At 47.6% G+C, this 27,185-nt stretch overlaps 2 protein-coding genes across 2 annotated transcripts; both read left to right on the top strand.

The window, feature by feature from the left end:
• The first annotated feature begins 3,358 nt into the window (after positions 1-3,358).
• LOC147991500 (protein FAR1-RELATED SEQUENCE 5-like) lies at positions 3,359-4,414 on the top strand. Its single transcript, XM_087538695.1, has 2 exons — positions 3,359-3,733; positions 3,830-4,414. Exons 1-2 carry the CDS (start codon positions 3,359-3,361, stop codon positions 4,412-4,414), a joined length of 960 nt encoding a protein of 319 aa, XP_087394821.1.
• A 100-nt stretch (positions 4,415-4,514) lies between these two features.
• LOC125534858 (uncharacterized) lies at positions 4,515-5,829 on the top strand. The gene has a single exon (XM_048697926.2). The coding sequence runs from the start codon at positions 4,739-4,741 to the stop codon at positions 5,288-5,290; it is 552 nt and encodes a 183-aa protein (XP_048553883.1). The 5' UTR covers positions 4,515-4,738; the 3' UTR covers positions 5,291-5,829.
• Positions 5,830-27,185: the final 21,356 nt, after the last annotated feature.

The following is a 27,185-nucleotide window of genomic DNA, read 5'->3' on the forward strand; positions in this document are numbered from 1 at the left end:
ACCCAGAACGGGCCGACTTCGGCCCGCAAGATCGCGCAAGGCCCGGGTCGTGACCGGCCCATCTGGAGACGGCCCAGCCCGCAGGGCACGGGGTAGGTAGCGAGGGTTTCCCCTAGCGCCGCCACCCCTGCCGCAGCCGGTGCCGACACCTACGGAGAAGGAGGGTCGGGCCATGGTCGGCGGGGAACGAGATGGGGCGAGAAGCGGAGTGCCGATGAGCCAAACGACGCGATAAACGGTCGAAAAGGGGACCGACGCACGATAGGCGGGTGGCTTGCCGGAGCAGCGGACGGGCGGTGCAGAGGAATTTCGGTCTGGTCGACGGTGGCGACGGGACCTGCGAAGCGCCATGAGAGACACGCCTGACCCTGGTCGGACCGCCCCGCGACACCCCATGCCTGAGCGCGGCAGCGGCGAGCGGTCCGGGATCCCAAGGGGCCCTTTTTCCGAGGCATCGGCAGGAAGGCCACCACGGCGAGTCCGCGCGACCGCGCGCGGCCGTCGGAGCTGCCACCCCGAGGCGGCAGCTTGCGCTCCAGGCGGGTCACAGCAGGACGGGCCGGGGGATCCCTGCGCACCACCGGACGGCCGGCGGCCTCATCATCCATCTCCGCGAGATCAACCCACCGGAGCACCGGAGCAGGCACCGGGGGCGAGGAGGGGATGGGGGAGGCAGTGGTCGGAGCCGCCACGGGTGGAGCAAGTGTGGGAAGGAGCTCCGGCGGCGGGGCCGCGGGCGCTGAGTCGCCCTCGGGGTCGCGAGACCTCATTTTTCTCCGAACACTTGAAGAAGTAGCATTCGCAGTGTTATAAAACCAACTTTAATGTGTGACGTTCACCCATAAATAAAATTATTTAATTAACAGAGTGTTTTGTTGTGCAAGTATCAAGTGAATTGAAGTGTGCTAAAATTTACTAGTATCAAAAAACATGTTACATTTCGTAACGGAGGGAGTACTGATTACTTCTTCCTCAAAAGTGTATTTTATCTTCACCTTTGCATTTACTATGTAGTCTGCTGCTTAACTTATTCATTAATCGTATCAGGTTGAAGATGTTCAGAATATGAAGTCAGAACTTCCTTATCTTGAAGAAAAATTAAAAGAGGTGAAGTGGCAGTTTTGTATGGGATAGTTTGAATCAGTTCTGTGGACACTCTTGGATCATTTCGTTTGTTGCATTCTCCTTTTTTACAGGCTGAAAATTTGATCATAAAACTGAGGGAAGAAGCCAGAACTACCATCCAGGAACGGGATAAGTTGCGGCATGGAATGGTAAGATCTCATCTTCATTCTTGATATACACTTTTCTTAGACAACATGTTACATGTTCTCATTTGTCATATATTCGTTATAGCTCAAACTTTAAAGATAAACTGAAACACTACATACCTTGTTGCAAAGGGCTGCCATTGCTACTAGCTGCTCTTTACTTTCTCTGACGGTTTGCACGTCTTACTATGTAGTTGCTCTTCAAAAGGATGGGCGATCCACGGACCCAAGCGGGCTTCCCGGCGCTGTTTGTGGCGTACACAGCGATGCTCGGCGTGTCACTGGCTTACCTGCTGCACCTGTGAGTCTAATAACTGGTCTGTTGGAGATATCGACAAAGAGCCTGGTTGGTGATTGCACTGCATCTGAGCTTAGAGCAACTTCAACGGGCCGTGGACGGCGATTTTGTTCGTTTGGGTCGGTCAGGTGAACACAAACGTCCATTTTTGTGTTTGGGTTGGTGTGTACGCCCACCGCTGGCCCGATCTATTTTTGACGACGTGAGAAAAAAAAAGCATGCATTAATTAAGCATTAAAGTCAGTCACGAAGTCCGGCAAAAGTCCGCGCGTCCACATTTGCATTAATAAAAACTAAAAATAAACTAAACTACGAGGCGGCGTGCTGCCTTAGGCGTCGTCGTCGTCCTCAAGGTCCGTGAGGTTGATAAGCATCAGCGCAGGGCCGGCTCAGAAGAACGCCGAGTTCCAGAGGGCGTTCATGTCGGGCGGTGCTGCCAGTGCCACTCCGCCTGATGCACCGGCACATTGACGCGATGCCTCGGAGTTGAATCCTTCTCTGGTTGTCTCTTATGATCGCCACTTCATCACTTCGGATCGCCACTTCACTCTAGTTAACGCAATCATCTTCGACAATGCGCAGCCTTCCCATGCTCAGCTACTCACGAGCATCAAGGACGAGGCCCGGCGCTGGGACAAACCGGAGCTGTAGGATTAGCATCGATCATCCCTGTAACCTGACCGTGTTGTTTTGGGGCTGAGCATCCCCCTCTTCTTCGGCTCCTTTGTAGCTTCGTCAACGCCTGCTAGTGTATATTGATTGAGGTTGCAACCCTTTATTCTCTTCTACCTATCAATGAAAAGATACGCTCTAAAGCGTATTCGTAAAAAAAATGTCATTAATTAATAATTACTTCCTTCGTAAATTAATATAAAAATGTTCACATCACTATTTTATTGAGGGAGTACTCCCTCCTTGCTGAGGATACTAATCACCGGAGTGCATAGACCAGTTTAACTTTGAGGACTGTGTATATATAACTTGGAAAAGATATGTTTGCCACGGAGGCTACCAATGGTTAGTATAATTGTTCTTATCAGAGGATAAACAAAATCAGAAAAGTTTATGCATGGATGTAGTCAATTGGGACAATCAATCGTTGGGATGCACTATTACTTTGTTGCCACGAACACAAGCTTTGCTTCTTGTCTTGTTTAAACACGTCCAATCGTCTGTCCTGGCCACTTGCCGGCCAATGAAGTTCAATCGCCGGGGAACAATAAACATTCGAGAAAACGCAAACGACAAGCTGGTGGCAACTAAACCAACAGAATTCCGGCGAGCTGGCCGGCGGAGTTTCTCTAGGGCAAACGGCAGGTTGTCACCTGTCAGCCGTTACAAAACTAGGCTGGAAATGTTATCAAAATCAAAATATAGAACCCAACTCAGACAAAAAGAGGAAAAAAATTCCGTGCATACCGGTTGCAAATCTCATCCTTTGCAACCTGGACGTCATCTGCTGCCACGTGTACAGCTGGACAATCGCACGGCGTCCTCAATTTTGTCCAACCGATACGCAGCTCGGCTCCAATCGCTGCACGCATGCGTATGGCTCGGCTCCAAAACTGAACCTGTACGTGCGATATTGGCTCTCATAGTTACGTGATTGCTTCCGATCAGATCATAGCCCCGATCAGATGCGTAGCTGCAGCCTTGTCCGCCTCCAATCCTCCATCAATCCAATCGAGAATTTCTGATGGCTGAGCGACCGGAACGGTGTCCTCCAGGCGATGCGACTAGCCGCTAGTTCCCTGGCCCGACGCTCACTGCAGCAGGAGGAACGATAGCCATGTCCGCCGAACGTCGAAACACGCCCTCTCCCTTGCATGACGGGATCGGGCTGGAAGGACAGCCACGGCCGCCACTGGCCGTGCTGCCGCAATCTGAAGCAGAGCTGTCGTCGAGAAGGTCGGGAGTGGCCATGCCGGAATCTCACACCGTCGCCTGGAACGACGACCATGGTGGTTCTACCTCTGGCTTGCACCATGTAAACCTCGTTGATGACAACAGTCGCTGCTCCAAATTGTACCGTCCGTCGTATACGATGTCAGAAGCCACGACATGCACCATGGACTTGCCGCCGCCACAAGTCATGTCAGGAGGAGGCCAGCAAGATGACGCAGTTACGGATGGTCGTGGAGAAAATGGAGAGCAAACAATTCAGGTACGGCGGTCTCTCGGCTCAAATTCAAGAGAAATTTATTTTTTCACATCGCATTGTGGTAATAGAAAATTTAACTTTGAACTATGTGTACTGCAGGTTCCTAAAGTTGGGAAAACGTTTGAGTCAGAGAAAGACGCCTATGACATGTATAACACATATGCTGGCAAAGTTGGATTTAGTATTAGAAAGAACCAAACAAAGCGTCGACATGATGGTACTATATATCAAAAAAGAATTGTTTGCAGTAACCAAGGCCATCGAGAAACCGAGTTGTCGAAGGACACTACAAGGACGGATTGCAATGCCCGTATTCAGTTCAGTGTTAGCAGAGAGGGGATTTGGACGGTGCAAAAGGTTGTAACCGATCATAATCATTATCTTGCTAGTCCTAATAAGGTGCACAAACTGAGGTCCCAACGACGTGTTATAGAAGCAGACAGACATCTAATTGGCCAGATACGGGAAGCCGGAATGAAGTCATCCCAGGTGTATGACTTCATGGTAGTGTTTTACGGAGGACCAGACAAAGTGCCATTCGCAAAGATGGACTGCAATAACGAGATTGGTCGTGAGCGCAAAAAGTACTTAGAATCAAATGATTCACAAACACTTCTAGAATACTTGAAAAATAAGCAGAGAGAGGATCCAACATTTTTTTATGCCATTCAAGTAGATGAGTAAGATGATCGGATTGCTAATTTCTTTTGGGCAGACGGACAGTCGATCATGGGCATCATGGCCTCCTGAACCTGTCGTGCCCCTTCGTGCTCCGGGCTTGACTTTTCTTTCCCGTGCATGAAACGCAGCAGCCACGCACGCACGTAGAAGGTCGTGGGGGCGGAGGGCGATATAAAACCGGCCCTGCCGCCGCGGCTTCTCCTCGCCTCCACAGCTCCACTGACCCTTCCCTGGAGCTCGACCGCCCGACGGTTCCTCTGCTCCCTCTTTGCTGCTTTCTCTCCTCACCTCCTCCCTCCGCCGTCGGCGTCGCCAGCGCCGGGCGCCATGGGTTGCGGTGGCTCCAAAGAGGACGTGGCCACCGGCAACACCGCCGCCAACGGCGCCGGCAAGCTCTTCCGGAGGAAGTCCACCATGTCCGCCAGCCACCGCTCCTCCCACGCGCCCTCCCCCTCCTCGTCCGACGACACCTCCGTCGCCGTCAAGGACGTCGCCAAGGAGCCGTCGGCCGGCGAGACCAAGGCCGACGTCGTCGAGGTGGCGTCGGACGAGAAGCCCGTCGCCGTCGTCGAGGATGAGGAGGAGGCGGTGGCGGCCAAGAAGGATGTCACCGGTGACGAAGTTTCTGCCACGGTGGACGAGGCGGCGCAACCTCCTTTGAAGGAGGAGGGCGGGCTGCCGAAATCCAACATGGCCGATGAGGCGCCGGTGGTGGAGGAGGCTAAGGTCGATGAGGCGAAGGAAGCAGTAGTAGCACTCATCAAGGAGGAGACCAAACCCGAGGAGACCAAGGAGGAAGAGACGTCTCCTGCTTCCACAAACGATCGTGGTACGTCTCGCACTAATTTGAATTTAGCATCTATACAAATCGTGATTTAAGCAAAGTTAACGACTTTTTTTACACTAAGTTAACGATACTTTTTTTTTGCGAAATAAGTTAACGACACTTGTGCAACAAGTGAATGTATTTTTTGTTTCTCTAGTCGTTTGATATTTGTGATTTTTGTAACTCAAAGGTCACCTCGGTGGAATACACTTTAGAAAGCCTCAAACAACCAAGATGTTGCAACTTTCAGTTTCTTTTTTGGAACGGGTTTTATCCCCTCTAATTTTTTTCTTAGACATAATTTTATCTTTTCCACTTGTAGTTGTCCGACTTCACAAACCCCTTAAGTTTATTTTGGCCTATATAAATTCACATTGTGCCATATACTGAGTGAGAACAACTTGGGAATGAGAATGGTTGTTCGTCCATCCGAACTCGCAGGGCCAATTTTTGACCCAAAAGGAGTTTTATAGATTTTTATTCTGGAACCTAGATTTTTTCTATAAAGGCTTCCGTAGAAATAAGTTGGATGCAGTTCCAACAGAGAACTTTCATTGAGCTAGTCCAGCCTTATGGATTCTCTCTTTGTTTCTATGCCGTCTATATTATACTACTTAAATAAAACAAGTTTCTTCGCCTTCATTTGTGGTGCAATGAAAAATTCAGTGTCATATATTAATTGTTTCGAAATATCTCTAGTACTCAACGTGACATGATATTTACCATTTGTGTTTCCGGATCTCTGCTTTAATGCATTAAAAATTTCTTTCGTGGAGACAATAAGAAGGTGTAAACATGTGTGCTATTTGCGGGAGAATCGGCCGGGCAGAGCACCACAAAATCACATGGAGGCCAACCCCATTGACGAACAGAAGGTAAAGGATAATGCGCCCCCCGTGCTGGAGCCGTCGTCGTCGTCGTAGAATAGCGCATCTGCTTCTATTGCCCCAAGCAAATCGACGGCGAACTAACCGAGTGAAGGTTGCAAGCAGGCATGCGTGGACACATAGGGCGTGTTTGGTTGCAGTAGTGAACAATACCTGCATTGCATACACATCTCAACCCAGTCTGGCTCTGAAAAAACAGTCTCATATGCGACATCTGCGAGTTGTTTGGTTGCGTGCATTAGGGGATCAACTTTGACAGTTTGTTTGGTTGCCTGCATGGGGTATGATTAAGAGCTAGCACTTGCACTTAGCACACAGGGTTAAGAGCTAGCAGAGGAAGGGGGAGAAGAAATGCAGTGTGCGTCGAACCATGGTGACTGCGGTGGATAGTGGCCGTGGTGCCCTGTCCGACATGACGAGCATGGAGTCGTGGGCGAGCGACCCCGTCAGCGGCACGGCGAGCGACACCGTTGGCGAACTAGTTGCGGTGCTCGTGCAAAGACAGTGGACAGAGGAGGAGAATGCAGTGCTCGTGCCATGGTATCGTCCGTTCCGTAGGACGAGAGAGGAGGCCGAGATGATCAACGTCGGAAACGACTCCAGTGTAATGGGACGAGAGAGAGGAGGCCAAGATGATCGACCCCGTCGGCGGTGCAACGAACTTCAGTGTGCGTGCCATTGCAGCGTCAGTGCAGTAGGAGGACAACGGAGAGTAGGCCGACATGAGCTACGCCGGAAACGGCTCTAGTGTAGTAGGACGCGGGCAAGGAGATCAAGGGGAAGGGCGTCGGCGTTGAGAGGGACAAATAGAAGGGCTTTGAGCAAAGGACAGAAGAGCTCGACATGACGGCGTCAGTGCAGTACACTGCTGCTCAAGAAGAGATGAAGCTACGATCGTCGAAATCAAAAATTTACAACACGAATGTTGTGAGGAACTATGAGATTAGGCTGCTGGTCAAAGAAAATTACAAACGGTCGACCGTGCGTGATGAATCTGACAAAATTCATCCAGAATAGTTTCAAACGGAAAGACGAAATTAAGAATTTACAGCCGATGAAACTACGAACCGATCGCCTGAATGGAACTATAGCATCAAAGTGCATCTTTTTTGTGTAGAGCTTACCTCGAACCAAAGCACCGTTATGTAGATCAGAGAGAGAAGATTAGATAGGAGCTTACTGGAGGTTGAAGAAGACCTCAGGTAATCACCTCGCATCCCTCCCGTCTTCACTCTTGCAGGCCCACTCGCTTGCGCTCGGCTCGGCCTGTGTGACGCCCTCACTTTGATCATACACTAATCATACACGCAAATGTGTAGGATCAAGATCAAGGACTCACGGGAAGATATCACAACACAACTATAGACACAAATTAAAATAATACAAACTTTATATTACAAGCCAGGGCCCTCGAGGGCTCGAATACATAAGCTCGAAAACACAAGAGTCAGCGAAAGCAATAATATCTGAGTATAGATATAAGTTAGACAAGTTCGCCTTAAAAAAGCTAGCACAAAAGCAACAACGATCGAAAAGGCAAGGCCTCCTGCCTGGGAGCCTCCTAACTACTCCTAGTCGTCTGCGGTCTTCACGTAATAGTAGGCATCCTTCGAGTAGTAGTAGTCATTAGTGGCGTCGTCTGGCTCCTGGGATCCGTCATCTGGTCGCAACAATCGGGTATGGGGGAAAAGAGGTAGCAAAGCAGCCGTGAGTACTCATCCAAAGTACTCGCAAGACTTACATCAGATCTAAACTAAGTATGCATCTGTATCAAAGGAAATGGGTTGTATCTGTGGACTAAACTGTAGAATGCCAGAAGGGAAGGGGAAAGCCTAGCCTATCGAAGACTAGCATCTTCTGGAAACCACCATCTTGCAGCAACAGGAGGGAGTAGAGTAGCATAAAGTAAAGTAGCAATAATGTTATCAACCTCGGCCAGAGATCCTTTCTCGACTCCCTTCGAGAAAGCAATCCCAGAGCCATACTATCCAAGTGTCAACACGTTTCGAATCTCATCACCATCCAGTTCTCAGCACAAGTATCCAGTTCTAGTTGTATCGATCGAGATACAACTCCAAGTGTCCGTTACTGTAGGACAGGCTATCGATAGATGTTTTCTTCCCTGTAGGGGTGCACCAACTTACCCACCATGCTCGATTAACTCCGGCCGGACACACTTTCCTGGGTCATGCCCGACCTCGGCCAAACAATATGCCGCAACCCGACCTAGGCTTAATAGAGAGGTCAGGACGCCGGACTAAACCTATGCCCCCAGGGGTCATGGGCCATCTCCTCGGGAACTCCTGCATGTTGCGTACGCGGCCGGTGGGCAGGCCTAGCTACCTCCTTCAATAAGGTAGGTGCTTACCAGTCCAACCTGGCGTGCGCCGCTCAGTCGCTGACGTCTATTAAGTTTCGGCTGATGCATACGACGTAGAACGCCCATACTATGCCCACGTGATGGTTAGTGCTATCGGGCCAGAGGCCCCTCGGATCAAATATCCAAATCGTAGCAGATTAGGAACGCGCGGTAACAAGCAGAGACTCACGAAAGATGTGACCCCGTTGCCCCGTCTCGAGTACTTGTGGCAAGGGCTAAGAATGCCCGACCACGCCTCGTAAGTATCTCACGGGCACCCTCCAGGTCAACCCGACTCCACATCACTCGCTATTAAGCTCGCGCGGGTACCCCTCAGGGCTGACCCGTCTTTACTAACATGGCTCAGTGCAAAGTCATAGTAACCATAGTAACTGTGTGTCTAACACCAAGGGGAAAACCTGAGGAATCACCCCCGGGGAATCCACTCGATGTTATCATCAAGGTGAACGTAAGAGGATCCACCCTCGAGGTTCACACTTGAGGGGTTGCACGACAGAGCCGTAACAGTTGCGGTTAAGGAGGAAATCACCCTCGATGACCACGATCGTATAGCTACACTATAGAGATATCATCAAGAGTGATGTAAGAGGTTCCACCCTCGGCACTCGATGGTAAATCTGCAGAGTCGTACAAGTAGGGGGTGATGTGCGGTGTCGGGGCCTGGTCGTCGATCACGTTGATCGAGTCATCGAACATAAAGCGAGGCAACTGGGACAAGGTGGGGTCACTGATGGATCTCTAACCAACCTATACTAAGCAGTTTAGGATAAGCAGGTACGGTATGAAAGCAGGTAACAACAACAGGCTATGCATCAGAGTAGGGTCATACAGAAAGAAGTAGCAGTTCTAATGCAAGCATGAGAGGGAAAGAAATAGGCGATATCGGAATGCTTAAGGGGGATTTGCTTGCCTGGTTGCTCTGGCAAGGAGGGGTCGTCGTCGACGTAGTCGATCACAGGGGCGGCATCGGTCTCGGGGTATACCGGAGAGAAGAGGGGGAAGAAACAGTAAATATAAAGCAAACATAGCATCACAAAGCATAACATGATGACGGGCAGAGCTAGGGTTGCCCTAACGTAGTACTACACGTTGCAGACGGAGGGGATAAACATCCGAGGATGAATTCCCGGCGTTAGCCAGATTTCGGACAGAGGAAAAGAGGGGGAAAGTCCATGTTCGACATGCTAGGGGCATGTGACAGATGAACGGACCGCGTATTCGGATTCGTTGGATTTTTCTGAGCAACTTTCATATAGAAAACATTTTAATCCGAGCTACGGTTTAATTACTATGAATTTCTAAAGATTTTCTTATTTTTTGGATTTATTTTATTTACAAAAAATGATATATGACGTCAGCATGTTGTCACAGTGACATCAGCAGGTCAACAGACGGCTGACCAGGTCAAACCTGACCTGTGGGTCTAGTAGGACCCACATGTCAGCCGCTGTTAGTCTAACAGTGCATTAAACTAACAAACCTAGGTTAATTAGCTACTGGACCCCACCTGTCATAGACTAGTTAGCTAAACTAATTAGTTTTAAATATTAAAACAATTTAATTAGTTTAATTCGCAGTGGGGCCCGCATGTCAGTGCCATCTGGGCCATCAGGGCCCACTGGTTAGCGACCCAGGGGCGGGGCCCATTGAGCCACATTGGGTCAGCGCCGGAGAGAGCTCCGGCGAGCCTCTCCCGCGGCGGCCCTTCGCCGGAGACGGCCGGAAAACGAGCACAGGGCTCCGTTTCACACCCAGCCAGGTGCGTTCGAACGCAGACGGTGTCGCGCGTCGAGTGGTGGCGGTAGCGCGGCCGGACTTGGCCGGAATCGTCGCCAGCGATGAGCAGAGGCGGGGCGTGTACGGGTGCACGACGGAAACGGCGCTACGGGACATCGTTTTTAGCGCGGTCGGGCTCGTTCGAACGAGAAGACGACGGCGAGGCGATCTGGGGTGGTGGCAGAGGCTGCGGAGGTCGGGGACGTCGACGGCGAGCGGCGAGGCGGATGCCGGACTTTGGCCGTCGTCGGGAACGGGGCTGGGGTGCGCTTGCGGGAAACCCAAGCGGCTAGACGAGGCCTACGCGGTGCAGTGAGCGCGATGGTGGCACGCACGGGACCCTATGGTCGCCATGGCTACGCCGGCGACGAGCTCGCGCGGAACCGCGTTCGGGATCGACGTGGAGGAGGGGCTACGACGGCGGAAAGGTTCGGGAAAGAGAGGGGAAAGACGCGGTGGCTCACCGGGAGCCGTAGGGAGGTGGCAGTGTGCTCGGGGAGGACCAACGGCGGCGAATCGGCGCCGGAGACGAAGACAGCCGTAGGAGGAAGAAGGGGTCGTCGGGCTCGCGGTGGTGGCTCCCTTCTCACTCCGGTTGGTGCAGAGGGTGTAGCCGAGGACGACGCGTCTCGTGGTCGTGCTGGCGAGGCGCGGGGTGGCCGGTGGCTGTGGTGACGACGGAGAATGGCGGCGATGGCGCTCGGAGGAGAGGGAGAGAGCTCGAGAGGGGGGGATAGGGACTGGCGCGAGTGGGGGCGGCAGGGCAAGTGGGAGGGGAGAGGGGAGCCCGAGGCGTCGGGGCTTTATCCTCTCCCGGCGAGGCCGGCGAGGTGGTTGGACGGCGACGGACGCGCTCTGCCCCGCTCGGTCGGTGGAGCACTGCGCGGGGAAGGAGGCGACCAGGGGGGAATGGGGGGGAGTGGGCCGGCCTGCTGGAGTGGGTTAGGTGGGCCGGCCCAGGTGGGTTCGGTCCAGGGAGGAGTTTGCTCTCTCTCTCTCTCCCTTTTCTATCTTTTTTTTAACTTTCAGCTTTAGCTATTTTAGGCCATTTAGACACATTGGAAAAAGTTGGTTCACCACCAATATTACTAGAAGAATATTATCCACATAATGAACATTTTAGTTTTCATGTTTGAGCAATTTTGAAATTCACCTAGAATTTGAATTTGAATTCAACTAGAATAATGAAAGAGATAGAAGACAATGATGACCAAACACTTGTTTAGCAAACTGATTAGCTTAACCCCAAGGGTTACTGTAGCATCATTACACCGGGGTGTTACAGCCTGGCTCGCGAGAAACTGTCGCAGCGTTTTCAGCAAGACGGGCCCATAAGTGCTTTAAGTTCCGTGCTATGCAGGCCCAACAGTGTATACAAGTAACCAAACAGGCTGAATTTTTTCCGTGCGGGCCTAGTCGAGGTGTATGCAGACAACTAAACACGTCCATAAAAATGAGACATGTATGTAGCCATGATGATATTGGTGGACGTGCTTTTCTTTTCATATATACATGCCAGGCTTGTCCGCATCCGTTTGGGAATTCGAAGGAAGAGGTGAATGGAGAAAAGGTAATATCACTGATAGTTATAGAACTTGCGCTCGATGTTTCGTTTGATATTAAAATTTATAAAATACGGATTTATGATCATCTAACTTGTTGTTTGGTGCAAATATGGTTCCTTTCTACTGTAACTGGACGTACACCCTGCATGCATGACAGCGGCCCATATGTTAGGAGTAAAAAAAATCAAATAACTTCTTAGATTTCTTTTAATTACACAAAAAAGTCAAAGCGAGACTCATTTATCAGTAACAGTATTGAGGAATGATAGGAGGGCAAGGGATTCGAATGCCACCCAACCAAACACGCCTTAGGTGAACCGCCACGCCAAAAGACACTTGTTGCATCAGAAGGTAACTACGTTCAATAACTCTTCATTTGGAGCTCCTGAGTCTACCAGCTCAAATGGGCTATAAGAATCAACGAAGACCATTTTGCACCTTCGATTTTTTTTAGAAATTTGTATGTAAATTATGATCTAAGTAATGAAAAATATTTAGGGATTATAAAAATGTTTGTATAATTTAAATTAATCCAAATATTTGTAAAATTATAATTAAAAATACTATACAAAAACTGTACTGCTCATAGATGAGCAAATGTTTTGACATAAACATAAGGGAGCCGCTAGGTCTCGGACCCACGAGGGCACGATCAAAGACACCCTTCACGCTCTATTATCTATACATACAAAAGATGATTAGTAAATCAATTGTTTCAATATAAGCCTGAGTACTGTATAAAAAATAATTAGTAAAATGTAAGTAATAAAACTATGTTCAAATATTTGTGTGTTAAAAATAGTATACATAAAAACAATGATTAATAAATAAAACATTTAAATATAAACCTATGTATTATATTAGACACAATTGAATATTCATACCAACAATTTCATTTTAAATTATGAATATGAAATTACATGGAAATTGAACTATACAAATATGCATATAACTATTGAAATGTTTGTATAATTAAAATAATATTTTGGAATTGTAATTTTATAATATTTATTTATTTTAAATTATGCAAACATTCTTCATAATTTATAAATATTATTTTACATATATAAATATTATTAAAATAATATACATGAACAGTTTTGAAATTAAGTTATTTCGTTTGTATTAACAATATTTATAACATGAGTAAATAAAAATTATTTCAAACGCGCAAAATGGCTCCACTGATCATAGCTCATTCGAACTGGCAGGCCAGGTGTTTCAGTCGAAGACTTGTATAAATTAGTTATTCCTTAAATTAATGTGGTTGGCTTGTTGGTTTACCTGGTGTGCGCGCTATCAGAAAGTCGGGGGCTCGAATCCAGCCCCCCTCAAAACAATATTTATCATTTTTTGCTTGTACTGTTTGACTGACAAGTAGGTCTTACTTAGGCTTTTTTGGGTAATTAAAATAATCTAGACAGTTCACTGGAAAATTTTACTCCTAGCAACAGATATGTGGACTGCTAGCATGCCATGCAGGCAGAATGTACGCCTGGATACAGTAGAAAGCACCATATTTACACCAAACAAGTTAGATGATCACAAATCTTTATTTTACAAGTTTTAGCACCAAACCGAACATCCAACGCTAGTTCTATGACCGCTAGTGATATTACCTCAATGGAGAACGTACTATGTAGTGCAACCAGTCAATATGTGCACCGAATGCGGTCATATTACCTCAATGGATAGACCGATTTTAAGATGTTGGATAGAAAACCGAGGGATAAGACTTGACCTGAAGATGGGCTGCTGATGCATTCACATAAATATCTAAACAGATCCGCAGCCCACCCCTATAGTCTGACCATTTTGCTATAAGATATCACTTTTCATTAAAAATCTTTGGAAATTACATTTACATCCCTGTCTCTTCAATCATCTTGTCCATCGCTTTTCTATCCAATGCTCGAAACCACCTGGGTGCATAGATTACCCTGTTTGACATGATATATTCTTGAGATGAAGGGGTTGTTTCGCTCGCATTGTCACTTGCATGAGGTCTCAGGTGCCAACAGAGTCTGCCCTGCCTCATGTTGTCTGCACCGAGCCAAGCCAAGTCAATGCCACAACCAAACAACGAGGAGAAGTAAGGCCTTGTAGAAAATTAGGTGGGGGTTGATAGATTTGCATGCACACATTTGGTTGTGGCGGTGTGTTGTATGCCATGTGAGATAGTCATGCAATGTGTAAAAGGATTTTTCTCGACTCATGTTGTGTGATTGCCTGCATGAGAAGAAACCGTCTATCCGGTTGTTGCGCTAGAGCCATGTTTTAAGCTGCTTTGAGTACCATGGTAGCCAAAACACTAGGATGCGCAGATTGTCTAGCAACTAAAAAAAGTGAAAGATCTCGTTTTGTTTCTTGTCTATCAACTTTTCTACGGCCATTCTACTTTTCTAACACAACCAAAAAACCCTGAAGCATATCGAGCGAGACTGCGAGCCTCTCCATTAGAGCTTATGTTTTCAGGCTGGAACTACGCCGACTCAAACTGATGGGCTCTCCACTTGATCTTCATCAGAACAAAGTTGTAGGATCCAATGAAGTGTCTCTTTAGATTATTGATAATCTCAAGGAAATCTAATGCACCATGTGCCTTGCGCCAAGGTACTTTGACCATGTTGTCTTTCCATTGTACTGTCTATTTTTTCTTCATAATATTCATTTATAAGTTGCTCTATGGGCGTTTTTTTAAAGTTAACTCCTCAAACAATCACTTGAAATTTAACTTCTCAAATTATAAGGAGTTATAGGTTTTTGCACCTAGCCCTTTTCTGAAATTTATGATTAGTTTATCTTAAAATTTAGGGTCAAATATCCTTTTCAAATCTTTTCAGGGGGTGCAAACCACCTACCTTATATATTCGAAGAGCTGGGGCTCGAGCATTGTTGGTTGTTGTAAAATGCAGCTTGAATTTCTTATGGCCGTCCACACAATTTGGATAAAATATTCTTAGATTAAACTTGTTTTGTTCTAGATTACTCGATAGTCATCCGGTGCTCTGATTGGCCCTAGCCGCCTTTACGACGGGTAACATCCATCACTCTTTTCTCAACGGATGGATCCATATTTGCCTTTACAGAGACCGATTTAGACTGCTAAACACTCATACAATGCAACACCATATTAGATAGTAGGTCTAGTATAAGAGCGGACACACAACCACTCCACATACACACATAGCAACCATCATATTTAAGTGTAGCTCTTGCAAGGGCTACATGCATATACGTCGAGCAACTGTGTGTACTTGAATTTCTCATCCCACAATTATTAGCTTCCTATCACCTAGTCTCCTAACAATATAGGCATGTATAGTCATTTATGTTAACAATCATCTTTGACAAGGGAAGGGCTCCCTGCGGGCAGCAAACCCGCACTTGTGATTATTATGGAAATAATCCATAGGTTTTGTAGCATGACATGATACCTCTCTCACCGGGATACTAGGGTGTACACCACAATTTCTCGCCATAGAAAAAGTTAGCCCGAAGGCATTCCAAGATCTGAGGTAGGTCCCACACTCCCACTTGTGTGCAAGAGGAGAAAAACAAAAGATAAATTTTAATAACTATACCTTGAAAAGTATTTTGAGACGTTTATGTATTCCCACACATTTTAAAACGCCTTTTAATAACTACCATGTTGTAGTGCAATCAAGCAAGCAAAGATATATGTTCTGAAGAGGTTGTAGTGCTTACTACACCTGAACGATTTTGCTTTGGTGGGACATAGGTTCATTTGGAGATTGAAGATGCCAAATCAGATAAATATTTTCTTGTGGTTGATGCTGAAAAGCAACTTTTTGATCAAAGATAATCTACTAAAGAGAGGGTTGACGTTAATGACAAGTGCCACTTTTGTAGCCTCACATTGAGCATCTATTCTTCAAATGCAATCTATGTTGAGTTGGCAGATAAGGGTATGTGCTTTCAACTTGGCTATGCCTCCTGATAATGTTGAGGACCTAGTTGGAGATTGAGGTCTAACTTTCCCAAAGAATTTGAGGACTCTGGTGGTAGCAGGAGGGTCACTATTTGCCAGACCATGTGGATAACCTGAAACAAAGTCATCTTGCTGTTGTGATTATTAACATGTGTCAATACCATACTAGTTGGAGCATTCTACTGAAAGAACAAGATTGAAGAAAACTGAGGAGGAATGCATGAATATCAAGGTGGTGCTGGAGAAAGTATGCGCCAGGGGTCATGGTTATGTAAATGTGATACAGGCAATTAATAGTAACCACCTTTCAACTTCCCTTTTTTGTTTAAGTTTTATTATGTGGACGGATTGGTGAATTACAAAAGGAAGGAACATGCATAGTAGAAATGTGTTTAAATTGCGCTATTTGATGTGATGTTGCATGGTTGCTTGTGCAAACGACCTTGGTAACTCTCTTTAGTTTGTTCTAATAATTTTCCATTTCCATGTACTCAAAACTTGTAAGATGGCTGACAAGCAACATGATCAAACTTCTAATAAGACGATTTGCGGATTAATCAACAGGCAACAACACATTATGTGTAGTGTTGTTGGTCAACAGACTATTTTATAGTGCCATCATGTACGTAAGTAATAAAATATAAATACATTATTGTGAAATTTTGATTGGTGGTGGTGGGGGGCATCCTTGGCCCTGATACGTTCATTTTGCATCATGCTTTTATATCGATATTTATTGCATTATGGGTTGTTATTACATATTATGTCACAATACTTATGCATATTCCCTCTTATTTTACAAGGTTTACATGAAGAGGGGGAATGCCGGCAGCTGGAATTCTGGGCTGGAAAAAGAGCAAATATTAGAGACCTATTCTGCACATCTCCAAAAGTCATGAAACTTCACAGGAGCACATTTCAGAATATATAAAAAATATTGGGCGAAAGAAGTACCAGAGGGGGGCCACCCATCGTCCACGAGGGTGGGGGTGCGCCCAGGGGCGCGCCCCCTGCCTCGTGGACCCCCTGGCAGCCCTTTGATGCCCATCTTTGGCTATATGGAGTCTTTCATCGAGGAAAAAAATCATAAGCAAGCTCACGGGACGAAACTCCGCCGCCACGAGGCGGAACCTATCTAGGGCTCCGGCGGAGCTGTTCTGCCGGGAAAATTTCCCTTCGGGAGGGGGAAATCATTACCATTGTCATCACCAATGATCCTCTCATCGGGAGGGGTCAATCTCCATCAACATCTTCACCAACACCATCTCATCTCAAACCCTAGTTCATCTCTTGTATCCAGTCTTTGTCTCAAAACCTCAGATTGGTACCTGTGGGTTGCTAGTAGTGTTGATTACTCCTTGTAGTAGATGCTAGTTGGTTTATTCGGTGGAAGATCATATGTTCAGATCCATTATGCATATTAATACCCCTCTGATTATGAACATGAATATGATTTGTGAGTAGTTATGTTTGTTCCTAAGTACATGGGAGAAGTCTTGCTATAAGTAGTCATGTGAATTTGATATTCGTTAGATATTTTGATGAGATGTATATTGTCTTTCCTCTAGTGGTGTCATGTGAACGTTGACTACGTGACACTTTACCATTGTTTGGGCCTAGAGGAAGGCATTGGAAAGTAATAAGTAGATGATGGGTTGCTAGAGTGACAGAAGCTTAAACCCTAGTTTATGAGTTGCTTCGTAAGGGGCTGATTTGGATCCATCTGTTCCATGCTATGGTTAGGTTTACCTTAATACTTCTGTTGTAGTTGTGGATGCTTGCAATAGGGGTTAATCATAAGTGGGATGCTTGTTCAAGGAAGAATAGTACCCAAGCACCAGTCCAACCACATATCAAATTATCAAAGTACCGAACGCGAATCATATGAACGTGATGAAAACTAGCTTAACGATAATTCCCATGTGTCCTCGGGAGCGCTTTACTTTATATAAGAGTTTGTCCAGGCTTGTCCTTTGTCGTGTCCTTTATATAAGATGCCGTGTCCTAAGGACATTAAAGGTATAAGAAGATTCCTTGGTCATGCTGGTTTTTATAGGAGGTTCATTAAGGACTTCTCTAAAATTTCTCGGCCTCTGACTAATCTCTTACAAAAAGATGTTCCTTTTGTCTTTGATGATGATTGTGTAGAAGCATTTGAAATACTTAAGAAAGCTTTGATTTCTGCATCTATTGTTCAACCTCCTGATTGGAATTTACCATTTGAAATTATGTGTGATGCTAGTGATTATGCTGTAGGGGCTATTTTAGGACAAATAGTTGATAAGAAATTAAATGTTATTCAATATGCTAGTAAAACTCTAGACAGTGCTCAAAGAAATTATGCTACTACCGAAAAATAATTATGTGTGATTCTAAAGTAACTGTTCACACTGATCATGCTGCTATTAAATATCTAATGGAAAAGAAAGATACTAAACCTAGACTTATTAGATGGGTTCTCTTGCTACAATAATTTGATTTGCATATTATTGATAGAAAGGGAGCTAAGAACCCCGTTGCAGACAAATTGTCTAGGTTAGAGAATGTTCTTGATGGCGCACTACTTATTGATGATAGCTTTCCTGATGAATAATTAGCTGTCATAAATGCCTCTCGTACTGCTTCATGGTATGCTGATTATGCTAATTATATTGTTGCTAAATTTATACCGCTTAGTTTCACATACCAACAAAAGAAAAAGTTCTTTTATGATTCAAGACATTACTTTTGGGATAACCCACATCTTTATAAAGGAGTAGATGGTGTTATTAGACGTTGTGTACCTGAGCATGAACAAGAACAGATCCTACGCAAGTGCCACTCCAAAACTTATGGAGGACACCACGCGGGAGATAGAACTGCACATAAGGTATTGCAATCCGGTTTTTATTGGCCTACTCTCTTCAAGGATGCCCGTAAGTTTGTCCTATCTTATGATGAATGTCAAAGAATTGGTAATATTATTAGACGTCAAGAAATGCCTATGAACTATTCACTTGTTATTAAACCGTTTGATGTTTGGGCCTTTGATTATATGGGACCTTTTCCTGCCTCTAATGGATATACACATATTTTAGTTGCTGTTGATTGCGTTACTAAGTGGGTAGAAGCTATTCCAACTAGTAGTGCTGATCATAACACTTCTATTAAAATGCTTAAAGAAGTTAATTTTTCTGAGGTTTGGAGTCCCTAGTGTTTGGTTCTATGGTAGGGTGCGTCGACTGCAAATTAAATTTTTTCTACGCGTAGAACAACCAAGAACATGCTACGGGAGATGGATCACAGTTCGTTACCACTAGACACGCAGTGCCGTGCAGCGGAAGAAGAGTTGGGGCAGCGCGTCTGCGTGGATCGTCTCCTCCTCATCCGATCTCCCTCGTAAAGCTGGTAGTCGGTTCCCACGTACAGGTTCGCCAGAGCGGCGCAAGTGCACCGCCTCTAACGGTATCCGCCCGTGCAGGAGGAACGTCGTGCGGCGAACTGCTAGGTCCGATCACTGAACCGGCGGCGAGTGGAGGTGTCTATTCGCAACACATGCAAACCCTAGTGAAAGCGCCGAAGCGATTAACCGCGTGAGTGTGCGGCACCACCACTTTATATAGGCGTTCGTCCCGGGCTCAACACTTGGGCCTCGCACGGATCCTAAAGCCCATAAGTCTAATCGGCCACAATCCGAATACAACTCGGATCACATCCGACCAGTGTCCTCGGATCCGACCTCGTAGGTTCCTTTCCTTAAGCGCGCGACCCCTTAGGTTCAAGCCGGCTTGGTCGCAGTTTGGATCACCTCCGAACTGCACAGTTGGTAGCGGCCTCTAGCAAGGTATGCCGAACACCAAACAGACTACGAAGCTGGTTAGGCGAACCTGTACATCATACTTCCATTCCTTTTGCCACACGATATATGTTGTCGGGCTCAAGGCGAGTTTGTCATCCTTGTGCTAGCCCGACCTCTTTCTCTTTCCAGTGATGTCGACCACAAACCGGATTATATCATAATCCTTGTCGCATGGCCATGCTTATCCTGGTCGGATCACACGAGGGGCCCAGAGTATATCTCTCCTGAACGGAGGGGCAAATCCCATCTTGCTCGACCATGTCTCGCAGCATGGTTCTGGACAAACCCGAAGCCTACCATTATAACTACCCAGTTACGGAGTAGCGTTTGGTCAGTCCAAAGCAAGTCTGTCACCATCCCGAGTACATGCGTCAGCTCAGGTCTTAGGACATAGAACATATGTTGTACTCGAGACTCATAGATGACATATCGTTGCGTCTCATAGTTGGGTCTGTCCGACTCGGACCTTATCTCGACTCGGATCCGACTACGTCGAATCTGACCAGATCCTTCCAAGTCCATATTATCTGGTTAGCATCCAATGCTCCATGGCTAGTGAGACCAAGCCATCGACCGTGTCATATGCTAGTCTAGTTGGTTGCGCGTCCACACAACCCTTTTGACTAGGGACCTTTTAGGACAGTCATCATACAATGCATGGTCCCACAACAAAGTCACGTACTTGCTGATACACATCATTGATAATGTCTAAGGACTATCTTTATTCATAAACACATAGGAAATATCATCATACATGATTGCCTCTAGGGCATATCTCCAACAGTCACCCACTTGCACTAGAGTTAATCAAATAGACATCGAATGCCCATAGCTCTAACGTGCCCCTCATGCTTAGGTTGTGGAAGCGGCTTAGTCAACGGATCCGCAACATTTGCATCCGTGTGAATTTTGCATAACTCTACATCACCACTCTTTACGATCTTTCGTATCAGGTGATATTTTCGATCTATGTGTCTGGCCTTGTGGTGATTCCTCGGCTCCTTGGCTTGTGCGATGGCACCAGAATTATCACAATAAAGGTCCAACAGTTTTACCAAGGCTGGAAAAAATACCAAGATCAGCCAGAAAGTTCCGGATCCAAACACCTTCCTTTGCAGCTTCACAAGCCGCAATGTATTCAGCTTCTGTAGTAGAATCGGCCACCGTATCATGCTTGGAACTCATCCAGCTCACTGCTCCTTCGTTCATGACATACACGAATCCGGACTGTGATCGACAATAATCTCTGTTGGTTTGGAAACTAGCATCGGCGTAACCCCTTACGATGAGCTCTTCCTCACCTCCATAAACTAGGAACATCCCTTTAGTCCTTTTCATGTACTTCAAAATAGTCTCTATCGCTGCCCAGTGACTCTCACTTGGGTTGGCCTGGTATCTACTTGTTAGGCTTATTGCAAAAGCAACATCGGGCCGTGTACATATCATGGCATACATGATGGATCTGATTTCCGAGGCATACGGAATCCTACTCATCCTGCTTCGCTCATCAGATGTCGAAGGACTCTGAGTCTCGCTTAGCCTTATACCATGTGAGAGTGGCAAGAACCCTTTCTTTGCCCCACTCATGTTGAAACGCTTCAACACTTTATCTATGTATGTGCTCTGGCTTAAGCTGAGCAGCCTCCTTGATCTATCTCTATAGATCTTAATGCCTAAAATGTACATTGCCTCACCAAGGTCCTTCATTGAAAACTTTCCATTCAATGACTCCTTGACCGAGTTCAGCATCGAAATATCATTTCCGATCAGTAGTATGCCATCCACATACAAGATCAAAAACACAATCAAGCTCCCACTTAACTGCTTGCATAAACAAGCATCCTCGTCGCTTTTGATGAAACCGAGACCAGTGACGACCTCATCAAAATGAATGTTCCAACTCCGAGATGCTTGCCTCAACCCATAAATGGATCTCTTGAGCTTGCATACTTTACTAGTGCTAGTCGGATGGACAAAACCCTCGGGCTGTATCTGATGAAGCTATGTACCTAGGGTAGGGTCATGGACCTGTCCAAACTGACCTACCCAAGGACATCCCCAGAAGAAATCACCTTTTCAATCGACTTGGCAGTGTTCCACTCGACGGACTCGAAGATACTCGACCAAGAAGCAACCACTCGACGGTCAGGAGACTTAAGGGCATTCTGCATGCTAACTGTCGGTTATTAAGTGGCTTTTATGGTCATCATAACACTTTATTAGGGGCGTTATCAGTAATGTCCGACATTAATGTATTTAAACCCCTTGTAACTGAGGGCGGGAGGGGTCTGGCGAACTCTATATAAGCCACCCCCCTCCTCAGGGACAAGGGTTCGCACCCCTGTAATTCATACACTCATAATCCAGTCGACCACCTCCGGCCTTCGAGACGTAGGGCTATTACTTCCTCCGAGAAGGGCCTGAACTCGTAAACCCTGCGTTCTTACAACTTCTCCATAGCTAAGATCTTGCCTCTCCATACTCACCCCCCTACACTACTGTCAGACTTAGAACCATGACAGTTGGCACCCACCGTGGGGCAGGTGTTTTAGCGTTTTTGTTGGAGGAGTTGCGACATTTTCCGACCCGAATCATCATGGTTTTTGGCGGAGTTTTGGTGGAGGGCCATGAGATCCGTCTCGGCGCGCTCACGTTCATCGCCGACGACTCTGCTTGGCTTCAGGAGGCTCCGCTCGACGTGGACGCACTCCCTGTTCGCGGGGCAACACACTTTAGCGCGTGCGTCCGCGGCGTTCTCCTGCGGCAACCGTCGACCCCCTACCGGTCAGCTCATGTGTTGTCCTCCCTCCCTGTTTCCCGCCGGCGCAAGTGCTCTGGTCGGCCGAGACTTCAGCGGTGGGTGAGACACGCGGTGGCACGCCAGTCGGCCACCCCTCAAGTCGCGGCGATCGAGCCCGACGAATCCCTCTATGGCCTGTTCGACCTGTCGATTGGCTCCGCAAAGACCGCATCCGAGTGCGACAACAGCGATCCAGCGGCGGAGGTTCTGATGGTCGATGGACCGCCCAGTCCTCCCGGTTTTCCCCGCACCGACGGAGGCGCCGGTGGAGGCGACCCGTCGCGTCCCCATGAGGAGTATCTTCCCAAGCCTGTCACGTCACTATAGAGAGAAGAACTTCACCGTCGAAACATCGATGCACTGCACACTCCTATCGTTGGAGAAACCCTCGAGGCTTGCGCCTTGGAAGACGCGCGCCTCGCAAACTTGGCCGAGCGCACTCGATTGGAGAACCTCCAGCGAGCACTCGACGAGCGTGCGCGACAACGGGTTCCTGAATCCAGTCGACGTCAGCTCTTCCCGCCCCCGCAGGTATATCGAACTCCGATTCAGAATTTAGCAGCTGTGGCCCGTATAGCAGAGTCAATTCAGCTTTCCCAGTCGGAGGCTGGCAGGGGCTTGCTGCAGATCAGAGCGTTACTCCGAGAAGCAGGAGACCAGAATTCCGTTGTTTCCCAGTCGCGAAATAGGATTCATAGTAGATCCGTTGCCACGGACACAGTCCAGTCGGCTCATAGCCCAAGATAACCCCCGAGGCGTGAGGGACGTGGAGACCAGCGTAATCAGTATGGGAACCTTGAGCAGTATGATCACCGAGTCGATCATGACGGTCGACGTCGAGTGCCCACCCCTCCCCCGAGGAGCGGGTCGTATGTGCCACGCCAGCAGGATGACAGGCGCCCTCATAGTGTTGGGCGAAGGATTCCAGTCGACCCCAGGGGGCCAGGCTTTGATGCGAGATCCATTCTCGTTCAAGGTTTGGTCGACAGGAACAGAGCTCACCGAGAAGGACACGACAGAGATGCACCGACCAACAGCAGAGTACATGTTTCGGGGCCAGAGTGCTTTAGCAGAGCCATCAGGGCCGCTGTGATTCCTCCCAACTTCAGGTTGGCGACTGGAGTCAGTAAGTTCACTGGCGAGTCCAAGCCCGATACTTGGCTTGAGGACTACCGAGTGGCCGTCCAGATTGGCAGCGGCAATGATGAAGTGGCCATGAAGCACCTGCCTCTCATGTTGGAGGGCTCGGCCAGAGCGTAGCTGAACCAGTTAGCGCCTGGCAGCATTTACACGTGAGAAGATCTCTCGCGAGTGTTTGTCACCACATTTGAAGGCACATGCAAGCGACCGGCAGGGCTGACGGAACTGCGGTCTTGCGTGCAGAAGCCGGATGAAACTTTGATAGATTACATCCAGAGGTGGATAATGTTACATCACACGGTGGAGAATGTGCCCGACCACCAAGCAGTTTGTGCCTTCAAAGAAGGTGTCAAGTACAGAGAACTGAATCTGAAATTCGGTCGAACCGGAGATATGTCCCTGAATCGGATGATGGAGATTGCCACCAAGTACGCTAATGGTGAAGATGAGGATCGACTCAGAAGTGGCAAGCTCAAGTCAGTCGCCCAAGAAACCGGAGGAAATTCCAATCGGAAACAGAAGCGGAAAGCCGAGCCAGCTGCTCCCGGGGAAGCCTTGGCTGTAACCCAAGGAAAGTTTAAAGGGAAACCTAAAGGACCTTGGAACCCCAAAAAGGCTAAAGACCAGGACGGAAATGATGTGTTGGACTTACCATGTCTCGTCCACACAAAGAAAGATGAAGAGGGTAATTTCATTTACCTGAAACATACCACTCGACAGTGTCGACTCTTGATCCAGCAGTTCCAGGGCAAGCAACCCAAAGATAAGGAAAAGGAGTCGGACAAAGTTGAGGACAAGGAAGATAGTGACGACGGATACCCTCAGGTCAATTCCACTCTGATGATTTTTGCTGATGTTGAAAGCAAAAGTCGACTGAAAGTTATTAACCGAGAGGTGAAAATGGTCGCTCCGGCGACACCCAATTATCTGAAATGGTCTCAGACTACCATAACATTCGACCGGTCTGACCACCCAACGCACATCGCCACCCCTGGGAGGCAAGCTTTGGTGGTCGACCCAGTTGTTGAAGGCACTCGACCGACCAAAGTCCTGATGGATGGTGGCAGTGGTTTGAACATATTGTATGCTGAGACTTTGAAAGGGATGGGCATTCCGATGTCCAGACTCAGTGCCAGCAACATGAGTTTCCATGGAGTCATTCCTGGGAAGAAGGCTGAGTCACTCGGCCAGATTGCTCTTGATGTGGTTTTCGGTGATTCCAAAAATTACCGCAAAGAAAAGTTGACATTTGAAGTCGTAGACTTCCAGAGTGCCTACCACGCTATTTTGGGCAGGCCGGCTTATGCATGCTTCATGGCCCGACCATGTTATGTGTATCTCAAATTGAAGATGCCCGGCCCCAAAGGTGTGATCACTATCACGGGCAATCGGAAGAAAGCGGAAGAGTGTTTTCAGAAAGGTTCAAAGATCGCTGATGCTCAGATGGCAGTGGTGGAGTTGCAGGAATACCAGAAGACTGCAGACCCGAGTGATTTGTTGCGAGCCAAGAAGCCTGCTACAAAATCAGCTTTTCAGTCGACTGGCGATACGAAGACAGCTCACATCCACCCGACCGACCCCAGCGCTGCTCCAACTTATATCTCGACAACACTCGACTCCAAATAGGAAGAAGCGCTCATCCAGTTCCTCTGTGAGAACTGGGACATTTTCGCATGGAAACCTTCTGGCATGCCGGGTGTTCCCAGGGAGCTGGCTGAGCATCGCCTAAGAGTCGACTCAAAAGTAAAACCTGTCAAGGAACATCTACGATGGTCCGCCGTCCAGAAGAGAAAGGCCATTGGTGAGGAGGTGGCTCGGCTCTTAGCAGCAGAGTTCATCCGAGAAATCTACCACTCCGAGTGGCTTGCCAACGTTGTCATGGTCCCCAAGAAGGACAAATCACTTCGCATGTGCATTGACTTTAAACATATCAATCGGGCCTGCCCGAAAGATCATTTTCCTCTCCCCCGCATCGACCAGATAGTTGACTCGACTGCGGGATGTGAGCGACTGTCTTTTTTAGACGCCTATTCCGGGTACCATCAGATTCGTCTGTATGGGCTTGACGAGATCAAAACAGCTTTCATCACTCCATTCGGGTGCTTCTGTTATGTTACCATGCCATTCGGCCTCAAGAATGCCGGGGCCACGTTCATGAGGATGATTCAGAAGTGTTTGCTCACCCAAATCAGTCGGAATGTGGAGGCGTACATGGATGATATTGTGGTCAACTCACGGAAGGGTTCCGACCTGCTGACTGACCATTGAGAACATGCAGGAGCGGCTTCACTCATGTGCTGGTAGCAGTCGACAAGTTCACCAAATGGATTGAAGCCAAGCCTATCAAAAATCTTGATGCTTGCACCGCTATCAGTTTCATCAGAGAGTTGATATTCAGATATGGAGTTCCGCACAGCATCATCACCGACAATGGGTCAAACTTCGATTCCGACAAATTCAGGGCCTTTTGCGCCTCTCAGGGCACTCGGGTTGACTATGCTTCGGTCGCTCACCCCCAGTCGAATGGACAAGCAGAAAGGGCGAACGGCCTAATTCTCAAAGGACTGAAACCCCGATTGATGCGCGATCTCAAGCACGCAGCAGGTGCATGGGTCGACGAGCTTCCATCAGTCCTTTGGGGATTAAGGACCACCCCGAATCGATCGACCAGAAGAACCCCATTCTTTCTGGTCTACGGAGCCGAGGCAGTCTTGCCGAGTGACCTGCTTCACAACGCTCCCCGAGTCGAGCTCTACTCTGAAGATGAAGCAGAACAAGCCCGACAGGACGCAGTCGACCTCCTGGAAGAAGAAAGAGAAATGGCCTTGATTCGATCGACCATCTATCAGCAAGACTTGCGTCGACTCCATGCCAGAAACGTGAAGAGTCGAGCCTTCCAAGAAGGAGACTTAGTCCTCCGAGTGGATCAGCAGAAACCACACAAACTCGCTCGTACTTGGGAAGGCCCCTTCATAGTCACCAGAGTCCTCCACAATGGAGCATACCACCTCTACAATGTCGATCGCCAGATTGATGAGCCACGAGCCTGGAATGCGGAGCTACTCCGCCCCTTTTATACTTGAATTTTCATTCGGATAAGATGTAATAAGAAAAAACTCATGTAGTTTATTTATCAAAGACAAGAGCATTATAATTTTCCCAGTGATTATTATTATTTTTGTTTACGTAAGAAATCCCCCAGTGGGTGGCTTAGCTGCAAATCCGCTTCGCCTAAGTTTATAAAAATGATTTCCTATGGAGTGGCGAGCCAGCCTCCCACTCGGAGTCTTAGCTGCGAATCCGTTTCGCCTAAGTTCGAAAAAATCCTACCGAGTGGAGAGCAGCCCTCCCACTCGGGGGCTTAGCTGCAGTCCAGTACTCGCCTAAGTCCTCACTTGAGGACTTAGCTGCAGTCAGGCACTCGCCTAAGTTTGAAAAAATCCTACCGAGTGGAGAGCAGCCCTCCCACTCGGGGGGCTTAGCTGCAGTCCAGTACTCGCCTTAGTTCTCTCACTTGAGGACTTAGCTGCAATCAGGCGCTCGCCTAAGTTTGAAAAAATCCTACCGAGTGGAGAGCGCCCTCCCACTCGGGGGCTTAGCTGCAGTCCAG

Source organism: Triticum urartu, chromosome 1A, assembly GCF_056163025.1.
Source record: "Triticum urartu cultivar PI428250 chromosome 1A, HENAU_Tu73, whole genome shotgun sequence".
Taxonomy (NCBI): Eukaryota; Viridiplantae; Streptophyta; class Magnoliopsida; order Poales; family Poaceae; genus Triticum; species Triticum urartu.